This window comes from Nicotiana tabacum, chromosome 21 (genome assembly GCF_000715075.1).
Source record: "Nicotiana tabacum cultivar K326 chromosome 21, ASM71507v2, whole genome shotgun sequence".
Taxonomy (NCBI): domain Eukaryota; kingdom Viridiplantae; phylum Streptophyta; class Magnoliopsida; order Solanales; family Solanaceae; genus Nicotiana; species Nicotiana tabacum.
In genome coordinates this window covers 34569860-34583614 of record NC_134100.1, presented here as the reverse complement: position 1 = coordinate 34583614, position 13755 = coordinate 34569860, and the positions used below count along the sequence as shown (strand labels likewise).

The 13755-nt window shown below is 38.2% G+C and overlaps 1 protein-coding gene across 1 annotated transcript; it reads right to left on the bottom strand.

Moving 5' to 3' along the window:
* Positions 1-6361: 6361 nt before the first annotated feature.
* Positions 6362-8292, bottom strand: LOC107791830 (bidirectional sugar transporter SWEET9-like). Its single transcript, XM_016613971.2, has 6 exons — positions 8104-8292; positions 7769-7805; positions 7464-7674; positions 7186-7347; positions 6964-7083; positions 6362-6843 (listed from the first exon to the last, which is right to left on the bottom strand). The coding sequence occupies exons 1-6, from the start codon at positions 8150-8152 to the stop codon at positions 6562-6564; spliced, it is 861 nt and encodes a 286-aa protein (XP_016469457.2). The 5' UTR covers positions 8153-8292; the 3' UTR covers positions 6362-6561.
* Between the last annotated feature and the right edge of the window lie 5463 nt (positions 8293-13755).

Sequence of the window (13755 nt, the reverse complement as noted above, 5' to 3'; positions counted from 1 at the left end):
ATGAATGTAGTAGGATCTAAGTGGGAGTTTAAAACAAAATGAAGCCGGATGGATCAATAGAAAGACACAAAGCAAGGCTAGTTGCTAAAGGATACTCACAACTTAAAGGGATTGATTTTGCAGAAACCTTCAGTCCAGTAGTTAAAGCTACAACTATAAGAGTTATTCTCTCTGTTGCTGTCACTTTACATTGGTCCATTAGGCAACTAGATGTTAAGAATGACTTCCTACATGGACATCAACAAGAAGAAGTTTATATGACTCAACCACTAGGCTTCACTGATCCAATGTATCCTAACCATGTATGTCTTTTAAAGTAGACATTATATGGTCTCAAACAAGCTCCTAGAGCTTGGTCTGAGAGATTTAGTCTATTCCTACTTCATCTTGGTTTCAAATGCAGTCGAGCTGATTCTTCCTTATTTACTCTCCATGATGTAGAAGGAAAAATATTACTCCTGTTATATGTAGATGATATAATTATAACAGGAAGCAACTCAAGGCAGATAGGGGAAGTAGTGCAAAAGCTGGGGCATGAATTTGCTATGAAGGATCTTGAACCCTTGATTTACTTTTTAGGTATTAAAGTAAGCTATTTTCCTGGAGGAATCCATTTGAATCAAAGCAAATATGCAATGATTTGCTTAGAAAAGTGGATATGGCAAATGTAAAAAGAGTGCATACTCTACTAGCTTAGAAGCATGGTCTACAAGAAGCAGCTGGCAAAGCAGTTGATCCCTCAGCTTACAGAAGCATTGTAGGAAGCTTGCAGTACCTTACACTCACAAGACCAGACATTACTCATGTTGTTAATCTAACAAGTCAATTCATGCAGAATCCAAACAGCATGCATCTTCAGGCAGGAAAGAGAATATTGATGTATGTCAAGGGAACCATTGATCATGGACTGAGAATCATATCACAGTCTTCCTTCAGGCTGTATGGATTCCCAAGTGCAGACTGGGCAGGATGTTCCATTACAAGGAGGTCTACTACTGGATATAGTATATACCTTGGTGCAAATTGTGTCTCCTGGTCATCAAGGAAATAGAACACTGTTGCAAGGTCAAGTGCTGAAGCTGAGTATAGAGCACTGGTAGCAACTGCAGCTGAACTTACCTAGATAAGCTACATCTACAAGACATTGGAATGTATATCAATACTGCTCCTGTCTTATTTTGTGACAACTTGAGTGCTCTATACATGACTACAAATCCAGTAATGCATGCTAAAACTAAACATGTAGAACTAGATTACCACTTTGTCAGAGAGAAGGTAGCTTAAGAAAAATTAATTACTCAGTTTGTTAGGTCCAAGGACCAACTAGCAGATGTTCATACAAAGGCTCTTGGCAAAAGACCGGTTCCAATTCTTTCGAGACAAGCTAGGTGTAGTGAAGTCACCTCCCACGAGCTTGAAGGGAAATGTTGAAGATAATGATCATGCTAACAAACCTGATAATTCTGCGATCACTTAGTCTTAATTTACAAGAATTAAGACTCTTTGTATTAGCTATCCTAGAAGAGTCCTACTCTATGTTGTATTGACAAAATATAGGATTAATATTCTATATAAATACATAGGACTGTAATGACCCGACCGGTCGTTTTGAGTATTACATTTCCCCATTTACTACTCAATTTATGCCTTATACTTGATTTATGACTTATCGGGTTAGTTGGTTCGGGTCCGGAAGAATTTCGGAGTGAAATGAGATACTTAGTCTCATAATTGAAAACTTAAGTTAAAATAGTGACCGGATGTCGACTTATATGTAAACGACCCCGGAATGGAGTTTTGATATTTCTAATAGCTCCGTATGGTGATTTTAGACTTAGGAGCATGTTCAAAAAATTATTTGGAGGTCCGTAGTAGAATTAGGCTTGAAATGGCAAAAGTTTAATTTTTGGAAAGTTTGACCGGGTTGTTGACTTTTTGATATTAGGGTTGGAATCCGATTCTAGAAATTGAAATAGGTCCACTATGTCATTTATGACTTGTGTGCAAAATTTGAGGTCAATCGGACTTGATTCGATAGGTTTCGGCATCGAATGTAGAAGTTGAAAATTTCATAATAGACTAAAGTCAAGTGAGTTCGTACAAGATCTAATTTCAAATGAGCATAACTATCATGATACAAAGTGTTATATGGTGTATTACCTATCAAATAAAATATCTTTGAGTCTAGTTTCTAACTTTTTAAACCGTTCATCATTTGGACATTCCTACAAGAAGTTATGACCAAATTATCAAAGGCTGGAAAAATGAGATTCTGCGGCAATTTTGCGACCATTATGCGATCGCAGAAGTGGTTATGCGACCGCAAACTGGTCAAAGAATGGACCAGAACAACCCAGTTCTGGGCACCGATTTTTGCGACCATTTTGCGACTCGCATACCCATTCTGCGGTCCATTATGCGACCGCAGACCTGCTTTCGGAGGGTTAATTTTTCTATTTTCATAACCCGACCCCATTTTGATAAATAGGCTTTGGGACTCATTTTGGAGCAAAACTCTGATATTTTTAGAGAGAAGGGAGAGTGTTCTAGAGAGAGGAAGAAGCTCAAGTGCTTTGTTCATCAAGATCTTGTTCAAGCTTTGAAATCCAACAACGAAATATCACAAGATCTTCACCCAATAGGTAAGGTTCTAACCCCTAGTATTCAATTTCGAGTTTGGATAAAGATGGGTGATTAAGAGTATGATTCTTGGGTATAATAGTATTATTTATACATATCAATAAGGTTTATGAAAAGATTATTGAGTTCAAATGGGTAAAGATTGGGTTGAAAATGGTAAAAATGTTCAATGACTTTAATTGAAGATTTGAGGGTCGAGTTGATGTCGGAATTTATATGGTTGGACTCGTGAAATTTGATGGGCATTCATATTTTGTAACTTTTGTCAAGTTCAGAGACGTGGGCCCCACGGGCAATTTTTGAGTTAATTTTGGATTTTATTAAAAAAATTAGTATTTTCTTATGGAATTAATTACAATAATTGGTATTGATTGAATCGAATTAATTATGGCTAGATACGAGGCTTTCGGAGACCAATTCTTGTGGAAAGGGCATAGCGGAATAAAGAATTTACATGGGTCAAGGTAAGTAACTCTTCTAATCTTAGAGATGAGGGTATGAAACCCCAAATTTTGTGATATGTGATTGGTTTTGAGGTGACGCACATGGTAGGTGATGGACGTGTGGGCATGCACCGTAGAAATTGTGACTAGATCAAATTCCATGGAACTGTGAAGTTGAATAATATGTTGATATTTGTATATACTCTATGTGTTAGAGAAAATTGAGCTGAGACTCGTAATAAAAATCATGCTTAGGCATATGTTGTTATTGTTGGTACCCATTGGGGTCATTTTTGTGGTTGAATAATATGTTCAAATTGTAATTTTTCACTCAGTCAGGTTTATTCATTTCATATCATACCTTAGTCTCTCTTATTTATTGTCGATGCATCATATCATTGTTGTTGGGATGCTTATCATGATTTCTGAGAGCCCGAGAGACTGGAGAGGTTGATGACTGAGTTAGGCCGAGGGCCTAATTGTAAGAATATTTATGGATCGGGCTACACGCCACAATATATTTATTGATTTATGCCATGATTGGCTTAATATATCGCTTGGGCTGAAGGAGCCTCTCAGGAGTCTGTACACACCCCTAGTGAGCGCAGGTACCTACTGAGTGCGAGTGCCGAGTGATTTGGGAGGATTGAGTGACTGTGAGGCATGAGTTACTGTGAGGACTGAGTGACTGGGAGGACTGAGTGATTGGGAGGACTGAGTGGAATGATACTCTGAGAGTGTGCATATGATTTTATCACTGAGTTGCATCGCATTGACATGCACACATGACATACAGGCATAAAGATGGATTTTTTCTCATGCTGTACAGTATCACATCATTCATGATTTCTCACACATGTTGACAAATGGGTATAGTGATGCAATTATTTTATACGGGTTATTTGGAAAGAAAATGAAACATCCCATTTATTATTGAAAGGATTTTGGGAAAATCACAGTTTTCAGACTTACTCATATTTTGGTGATTTTAGTGAAAAGAATTGAGTTTTACTATTATATTTGAAAAGAAAAATATTTATTTATTTTCGAAATTGTGAACGAACTAAGCACTTTATTATTGAGTTATTCATTGTGCTGCCTCAATTCTGTTGTTATGAGATTTGTTTTCTGGATATTGTTGTGGACTATTGATTTTGGACCCGACTTTGGTAAAAGCTCGTCACTACTTTCAACATAATGTTAGGTTTGTTACTTACTCAGTACATGGGGTCGGTTGTACTGATACTACACTTCTGCACCTTGCATGCAGATGTTGGCTGTCGATGTTGCTGTGTTCGATGGAAGCTGGATTTGAAGATGTATCTGCATTCCGGTTGTAGCTGCCTCTTGTTCATGGTAGCCTTAGATTCATAAAACTCTGTTTATGTACTTCTCAAACAGATGATGTATTTATTTCATACTAGCTTTGTAAACTTTATTCTTAGAAGCTCATGATTTGTACTATCAGTTCTTGGGGAAAAGTATTAGTTTTAGATATTTTCTTTTAATTAATTGCCTCGTTAATTTCATTGGAATCAGATAGTTTGTAATTGGCTTATCTAACGGGTTGGGTTAGGTGTCATCACGACTAGCTAGATTTTGGGTTCGTGTAACTAAAAATATATCAATACACTGCCTTCTTGACATTGTTTCTGCACCATAATTTCACAATTCTATTCACTTTCGTCAAGTGTATACTCCTAACACCCATTGAAACTCCCTGTGAAAATCGACCCCTACTCTTGTTGGGTGCTATTCTTCCAACGACCGTTTCCACTCACTATTGAGTGCGGATTGGACGTGGACCATTTTTTTTAAAAGTGTTTTTCAAAACAATTCTTATGTGAAGAATTTTTTTTTTTTTTTTTTTTTTTTCTGATACTCAAAAAGCTTATACTCATCAAAAGCATCTTTTTCCTTCTAAAACCTTGGCAAAATATCTTAACTTAAAAAAAAAAAAAAAAATTGGCCAAACATGCTATTAATATGCCCCTTTTTCATTATTGAAGGTAGGCGCAGGTAAACTCTACTAACAATTAATGCAGTTGATATGAAGTACGGTCATTTGACAGAAAGTCGATCCTAAGAGCAAATCTGTGGAGAATTTTTCTTTATAATATGAGGAATGGAAATTTGATCTCTGATACTGTATCTTTTACTAATTGAATAACTAAATACAGTACTCTCAAATTACCACTGAAAAGAAATGGAAAACTCGGTTGGCTATTTCAAGGAAGACTTGATATATCATATAGATAGAAATGCTTTTAAAATGCGGAACTATTTTTAGAGATAGCTGAATATTAAAGAGGCGTGGGCTACGGCCTACAGATTAAAGGAGGATTTAAAGATTAATGCTTTTTATGGCTTTCTCAAAAGCATGAAAAGAAGCCTTACGGGCCAACCATTTACGTCAGGAAATATCTTTTAAATGCATTTTTCAAGGAAACTCCCATGCAACTTGATTTTGGAATTGACAACTGATTTGTTGTAATCCTAAGTTTTTATTTTTGTTTTTCTCTATGCTAAACCTAATTCTAACACACTAATGAGGGACTTGGAAAACTATAGCTAAACCAGCAGTAATGAATTTTTTAATTTTTTTTATCGACAGCTTAAAAACAAAGTGAACTGCTAAGGGGAAAAATTACGAATTACAGTGGAATCTTCTTGGAATTAGTTAGCTAGTCCCTCTGTTTCAATTTACATTGCACTCTTACTATTGAGATAATTTTCTCTTTATATGCAACTCTTTAAAATATTCTTCAAATACTTTTAATTAGAAGAATTTTATTTATAGTCCCTAATAATTTTTATGTAGTGTTTAATTATCTAAATTTAATATTAGAAATATGTTAGAAATCAATTTCCAAATTGAGATCGAAAATTAGAATTATTGGCCCAACTCCGATCCTATTTTATTTCTTTTCAAATTTCAACACAGAAGTACTATAATGAGAATTAATTGTGTGTGGTTGTAGGGCTCGAAAATTCTACATTCGTCGTTTTTTTCCCTCAAAAAAAGGAAAACAAATGCGTACGGTACTCACCCATAATGTAAGTAACGCTAACACACCTCGACAAGATAACTGCGTGCCCAAAAGTGATGAAACAAAATAATTTGCTCCACCATGTGAAATAATTAAATGTTGATCGATGAGACAAGATTATACATTTTTGAATGAAAATTAATCGATTTACGAATGCCAGTGATATTGAAATAGTAGAAAGTAAGGACGAAAGATAAAAATCAGACGCATGAAAATGGAAACTTAATGTACAAAAAAGGTATTTTTATTAGTAACAAAGCAAAGTAGCAAAAAACTGTCACTACATACAGACATTTTATTGTTCTTCACAAGAGAAAGATTACTTGGAAAATGAGCTATTCATTAGTGTACAAACACTTGAAGAGTAGGAAATTAAAAGTAAATTAAAGGAAAATGCCAAGTAATCATTTAGGTTTACTAAGTCGATCTTAGACTTGCACAGTTTGCAGCTTGGGCATATTCTCAACTTTAGCAGCTTCAGGTCCACGTGCATTAAATTTCTCTGAGTAAACAAGTGCACCAAGCTTCACAATGTCAATAATCTGCTCTTCAGTTAATTGTGGAAGGTTTTTCTGCTCCTCTGAAATTACGACATGATTTTGTAGCTCGCGAAGTTTCTGCTCCTTTATGATGTTCTTCTCTTTCTTGTTATATATCACATAAAGTATCATTTGGAGAATACCGAAGATGAATCCTAAGATGTTTGGAATCTATAAAGACAAAAAATAATATATATTATTAATTATGCAATTAATAGATCTTTACGTACGTTACGTAATAATTTAGATGTGCCCGCAAGTAATTAATCAAAATTAATAGTATTAACTTACTGCAACATTTTTGTCTTTTATTAGAAGACCGTAGAAGAACCACATGACAGCACTCAGTGTGAGGAAAAATGATAGGAGAAATGGCATGTATTCCACACTCTTGGTTTTGATAACTTTTCTCTGCATGACATATATAGTATTAGGAAAATCGAATATCATTTTCATGCATTTAAAATGGAAATTAAACACGAGGGTTAATTATTGCAATGTTCATAGACTTACCACTATGCACAATGGTGCTGCAAACGTACATAACGAAAACACAAGGCAAATCCATCCAACAATTTGGCCACGAACTGCGCCTTTGAATAAAAATTGAGTAACGAGAACGATAGCTCCAAAGCCACCAAGCACTAATAAAAGAAGCATCTTCACAGTTTGGACCTGCATTGAGCATGCAATTACAAAGTCAGAAATAATTATCTTGATCTAATATTCTCAAAATTTATTTAACGTGTTAGTGTAAAGAAGTCAAACTCTTCCTGTAAAAGCTTACGTACCCTGGCTTTCTTTGGTGCATAGAAAAGGTAGAAGCCAACGTAAATTGTTTCAATAAAGCAGCCAAAGGTGTTTATAGTGATAATGAAGATCATGTTGGACATGAGAAGTGCGTAGTATATCCAAAGTATGCAACTGAATAGTGCAACCACATAAGGAATTGATTGATAGCCTTCAGTTGATTTCTTCTTGTAAATCGTATAAAATGTAGGCCTGTCGATGATGTGTAAATACAGATGTAAGTACTATTTAATTTATACAAGTAGTATCGTAATACGAATGAAGATTTAAGACATGGGAGACTCACAGTGGAGAAAGGAACACGATGAACGAGACGATGTCACCTATAAATTGAAAAAAAGAAAGAAAGAAAAAGAGTATGATTAAACTCAACAACTTTTAAAATTCTTGGGGAAGAAAGTAAATTGCGATAAAAGAGCATGCAAATGATTAAAACAAGTATTTATTACGTAAATGATTGAAGATATGCTAGTACGATGAAATGTCACATCCATGAAATATTTAGTAGTCTCTACTAGGTAATAATATAATTAAATAGCCATAACATAGTTTTGGTATCTGATAATTGATACTTGAATACAATAGGAACAGTAATAACAAGCAAGAAATGAAATAATTTACCGAGGACGCCAAAAGCAGAAGCCCAGACGTGAACAGAAATACCAGCCATCGTTTTTTTTTAATTCGTTTTTCTGAACAAATTAAGACTTGCAAAATCTCTATCTCGATCTCTTTAGTTTTTATAACTCACACTCACAAAGAGCTTCAAGAGTTGCAAGACTTGCAAGTTCTACTTGGCAATGAAACTAGGTGACTTGGTTGACATATATATAGGCAAGTGTGGGAAAGTAGATCGATGCAATTGAAAAAAGTGTTTTGTTTTCTATTGTCTTTGCACAAATGTATAAGGAAAAAGGAAGCCCTTTGCAATAGCTAATTGACTTTTATCTTTCAGTGTATAAGAAATATTTATATTATTTAGATCACTCACAAAGTAATTATTATATATAATCTCTATCCTCAAAATTAAATGGTCCTACGGTGCTCTTTTATTATGTCATCCTCCAATACGCAGGGGCACTAAGGTTTACATTTCATACTTTAGTTTTGGAGGGGTCTGATTTTATTTGTTTTCGGTTCAGATGAACTCCAAATCAGCAAAATAACAATCCAGAAATGATGGGGGTGCCAATTAGTGCCTGCCATTTGGCATCAATAATGGAGTGGGGACATCCATTTCTGCTGCTATTGAGGTGATCAATTTGCTGAAATGGCTGATGAAAAAATCATCAGGATAATATGCTTCGCTATGCTTTGCTTTAGTTGGCTTATCTTGTTTTGGTGGCTTATGTCATACATCTATATGATGAAATAAAATGAATCAGTTTCCGTATCTCTTAAAAAATATTTACCAATGTAAAAATTATCTATTTCACTATCAGTGCTATTTATACAGTATATAAGGTCATTATTTATTTTCTATCTATTTATTATTGTTTACCCGAAAAATGGATAGAGTTGAATTTGTACGTAGTTCTAAGGATATGTGGTATAACTTAACATAAATCGTAAGGATAAATAGAAATATCGAATATTGACTGTAAAGGGTAAAAAATAAGCAAAGGTTGGAAAGAAGTTGATTTTAAGGACTAAGCAAGATGAATCAATCTATAAAGCTAAAAGGAATAACTCTTCAATGTAGGAATGTATGGTATTTGGGTTACAATGTAAGCAAAAAACTTCCCTTTTACAGAAATGTAGCCATCCTCTTTATAGTGGAGGATCCTACTTTAGATATAATTAAAAATATATAGTAGGGAGTCCATGATAAATCAGCTTTTCCCTGATTCCCACCGAGATTCTCTCCCTTAGTGCGGTTAAAACGACTCTTGTCTGTGAGCTCGAGCTTGATCGGACTCGGTGTTGGTCGATATTGTTTTTAGAGCTCGATGCGGATTTGAGCTTGATGCCGACTCGGGGTCTGGTAATGACTCAGGCTCGGTATCGGTTGGCCTTTGCCCCTTAAGCTCGATTCCATAACATCTCATCATAGTTCGATTCGGACCCGAGCTCGATAATGACTTCGAACTCGGTTCTTGAAATCTGAAGCTTGTTCGTGCCATCTTCGGAACCCATCTCGATATTACGAAGTCTTCCTTTGGTCTATTATGATCCCCATCTCGATCAATCGTATGAAGGCCAAAATCAATTTCGACCGTATACAGATAGTCCCCTCGTTTCTCGGAAAGAATGTGGTGAGAAACGATATGATTTCTCAATGGCTCGATTAGATATGCACTGACGTTTGCATCGAGCCCGACCATGACGTACGTGATAGCTGTCTCGTCAGTTTAGTTTACCAAGGCATTTAATACGTGTCAGACGGTGGTCGGCCACCGCTGATATTGAACCACCATTGCTTCAATCTATAAATAACCCTTCATTTTATCATTTATCACTTTTACATCTTCAATCTTCCAAATTTCCTAAGTTCTTTTCGTATCTTTTGAGTTCATTCGCAAATCTGTGATTCTTCTCTGCAAAATCTTTCTCCAAAACCACCAAATCTTTGTCACCTTCTTCTATTCTCGATCTTTAAATTCAAAAATGGCGAAAATATCACAAACCATTCCTCAGAAAGAGAAAGCTTCTTCTTTACAGCATGCCGCCGACAAAACACCGGTAGAGCCATGACCTGAGGAGTGCGTTCCTGGGGCGTGTGTTCTTACCTCTGATTTTAAGGTCAATAACAGCTCGTCGGTTCCCGGCCGATGTGAGCCAGTATCGAGGTATATGTGTTCGATAATCGAGAAGCACCTCATACAACTAAAGAAAAATTGCAATTGGGAGAAAAAAGAAATAGTAATCCCGTCTTCTGAGGAAGATATCACCTCTTACGTGAAAGGGTTTTTTTAGTGTGCATACTTACCCTTTTACGTTAGGCCCCCTCGACCCCGTTATTATTGATTTCTTCCGTCAATACCAAATAACCCTAGGCCATATCCATCCTTCTTTTTGGCGGATCATTATTTTGATTTGATACATCGTGAACAAAATTGAGGGGATGCCTTTCACCTTCGACCATCTCATTCTATAGTATTGTCCTCGCCTCTTTCGAGGTGGGTTAATAAAACTTCAGCATCGGGTTACCAAGGTTCTGTTCTCGAGCATAGACGAGGACAGGGATCGAGGCTGGATGGGCAGGTTCGTTCGAGTAAGGACTTCGGACCTGATTCCGACTGAAAAGATGTCTTTTCCCGAGGAGTGGAACATGAAGCGTAAGTGTAATTCTGGTGTTATCTCCTACTATTTTGCCCTTTCATTTCTTTTCTCACTGATATCCCCTTTTTGTGATGCAGCGGTTCCCTGGATGCCCGGCGCAGTTCCCGATCTCAAGAACTGGGTACGAGATCTGGTTTCGACCTTCACATACGCCGAGCGCTCATGGCGTAATTTGTCAAAGGGCCGATGGGAGGCTAAAAATCATGGTAAGCCCCTTTCTCGTATTTTTGGTAGTTCGAAAGAGATGCTTTCCATATACTTCAATAAATATTCTTGTATGTAGGTGTGGGCAAATATGCGGTTTTGAGGCCCTCGTCCGTCGAGGAAGAGGCTTCGACCTTTGTTCCAAAGCCGGTGAAGGATAATAAGAGGAAAAGGCCCTCCGCTTCCGAAGATCCAAAATCGAAGACGGGGACGAATCGTAAGCTAAGGAAGAGTACCATTCCTTTGACCGCAGAATCAGTTCTACGTCTAAGGGATGAAGACAACGACAAAGAAGAAAACGACGGGTCCGTGCTGGAGGCCCGAATGAAGAAAAGCATCGATGCCCCAAAGGCAGCTGAATCGATGGTGATTTGTAACGGTCCGCCTCGGATCGAGGAGATATCATAGGAAGGCTCGGGCAAAGTCCCCGAGTCATTAGAGATTGAGGATGCTTCCTACCGAAGTCAACAGACGGTGGGTACATCGGAAGGGGCCGGTCCTGAAGCTCTCCGAACTGAGGAGAATGCCCCAAGCGAGTCGCTTGGGGCAATAGTAATCGGAGATTCGTCCACTCTCCCTGCCTTTTCCGAAGGGGATATTCGGGAAGCCCAAGTTTTGGGGGCCCTCGAGATGAGCCGGTCTCATGAAGGGGAGGACCCCTTCCGTGATTTGTTTACTAGTGTCGAGGACGCTGCTGGCCGTAGTGATGTGTCAGGCTTTCTTTGGGAAGTGCAGCTAGCTGTGAATCGAGTAAGCTCTTAACTTTCTTTGTTGATATTACTTTTTATGTTTTGGTATTCTTTTCTAACTTCTTTTCTTCTTTCTTCGCAGGCCTTGGCGGTTCATCGAGAAGCATATTCTCGGTCTCGAGCTGAGCTGCATCGGTTCGAGATCGACCTCCGACGGGTTACGGAGGAGAGGAATGCCCTTAAACTACTTTTCGGGCAAAGGAAAGAAGAAATCAAAGGTCTTAGAGCTGAGTTGGCCAAGGCTCATCAAGACCAGACCGACCTGACCGAGCAAGTAATGTTAATATTAAGAACTCATGGGCTTGATTCAGGATTGAAGGCTAATATTTCGGTCTCACAGCTGCAGCAGAAACTCGAGACGATTGGGCAGCTTCGTGAGGAAGTTGATACAATAAGGGCAGAGACCATGGGATGGAAAGATGGCATGGACCGTCTTGCTACAGAAAAAGAAACTATTCGGGCCCAATTGTCATCGACTGTAAGCCAACTTCAAGGCATGAAAGAGAAGAGCTTGGTTCAAGCGAGAAGAATAGAGGAACTCGAGGCTCGGTTGGCCTCCGAACTTGCTAAGGCCAAATCAGATGCCGAGAAAGCAAAGTCCTATGCGGATGCGTTAGTGGCCGTCTATCGGGCGGATACTGAAGCTGCCCAGGTGCAAGCAAGAGAGGCAGTCGAGACTGCCAACACCCGAGCACATTGGGTTGCTGAACTTGCTAAGTGCCGATCTCGGAGGGAGACCCTTGAAGAGATCCATGCTTGGGGTTTCGATCTCACTGAAGAGATAAAAAGTTCTAAAGAGCTCGAGGCTGATGCTGAAGCCTTGGCTTCCGATGATGACGATGATGATGATGATGACGATGATGGGAGCAAGATCGGGGAGGAGCCCGATGGAGATAAGACCGCCCCCGGAGATAACCAATAAACTTATCCCTTAGTTTCCATTCCGTACGTTGTAAACAATCATGTAAACAATCTTGTATACATATATAAATATCTTTTCTTTTCCCGACTTGCCTCTGTTTTATTTCCTGCCTTGTGAAGATTTTGTTTTATTCATGCCTTATGAATGTTTTCATAAGGCTTTAGGCAATTTGATCTAATTTTGACTTTGTAGCCTTTATAACCAAGTGAGCACTTACTCAAACTTGAAATAAGGTATCCCATAGGCTTAGTAGTCAAGTTGAGTGATTGCTTGAACTTGAAGTAATATAGCCCGTAGGCTTAATAGTTGAGTGAGTGCTTGCTTGAACTCGGAATAAAAGTAGCCCGTAGACTTAGTAGTCAAGTGAGTGATTCGAACTCGAAGTAATGTAGCCCGTAGGCATAATGGTCGAGTCAGTGCTTGCTCGAACTCGAAATAAAAGTAGCCCGTAGGCTTAGTAGTCATGTGAGTGATTCGAACTCGAAGTAATATAGCCCGTAGGCGTAATGGTCGAGTGAGTGCTTGCTCGAACTCAAAATAAAAGTAGCCCGCAGGCTTAGTAGTCGAGTGAGTGCTTGCTCGAACTAGAAATAAAAGTAGCCCGTAGGCGTAATGGTCGAGTGAGTGCTTGCTCGAACTCAAAATAAAAGTAGCTCATAGGCTTAGTAGTCGTGTGATTGATTCAAACTCGAAGTAATATATCCCGTAGGCATAATGGTTGAGTGAGTGCTTGCTCGAACTCGAAATAAAAGTAGCCCGTAGGCTTAGTAGTCGAGTGAGTGATTCAAACTAGAAGTAATGTAGCCCGTAGGCATAATGGTCGAGTGAGTGCTTGCTCGAACTCGAAATAAAAGTAGCCCGTAGGCTTAGTAGTCGAGTGAGTGATTCGAACTCGAAGTAATGTAGCCCGTAGGCGTAACGGTCGAGTGAGTGCTTGCTAGAACTAGAAATAAAAGTAGCCCGTAGGCATAATGATCGAGTGAGTGTTTGCTCGAACTCGAAATAAAAGTAGCTCGTAGGCTTAGTAGTCGAGTGAGTGATTCGAACTCGAAGTAATGTAGCCCATAGGCGTAATGGTTGAGTGAGTTCTTGATCGAACTCGAAATAGAAGTAGCT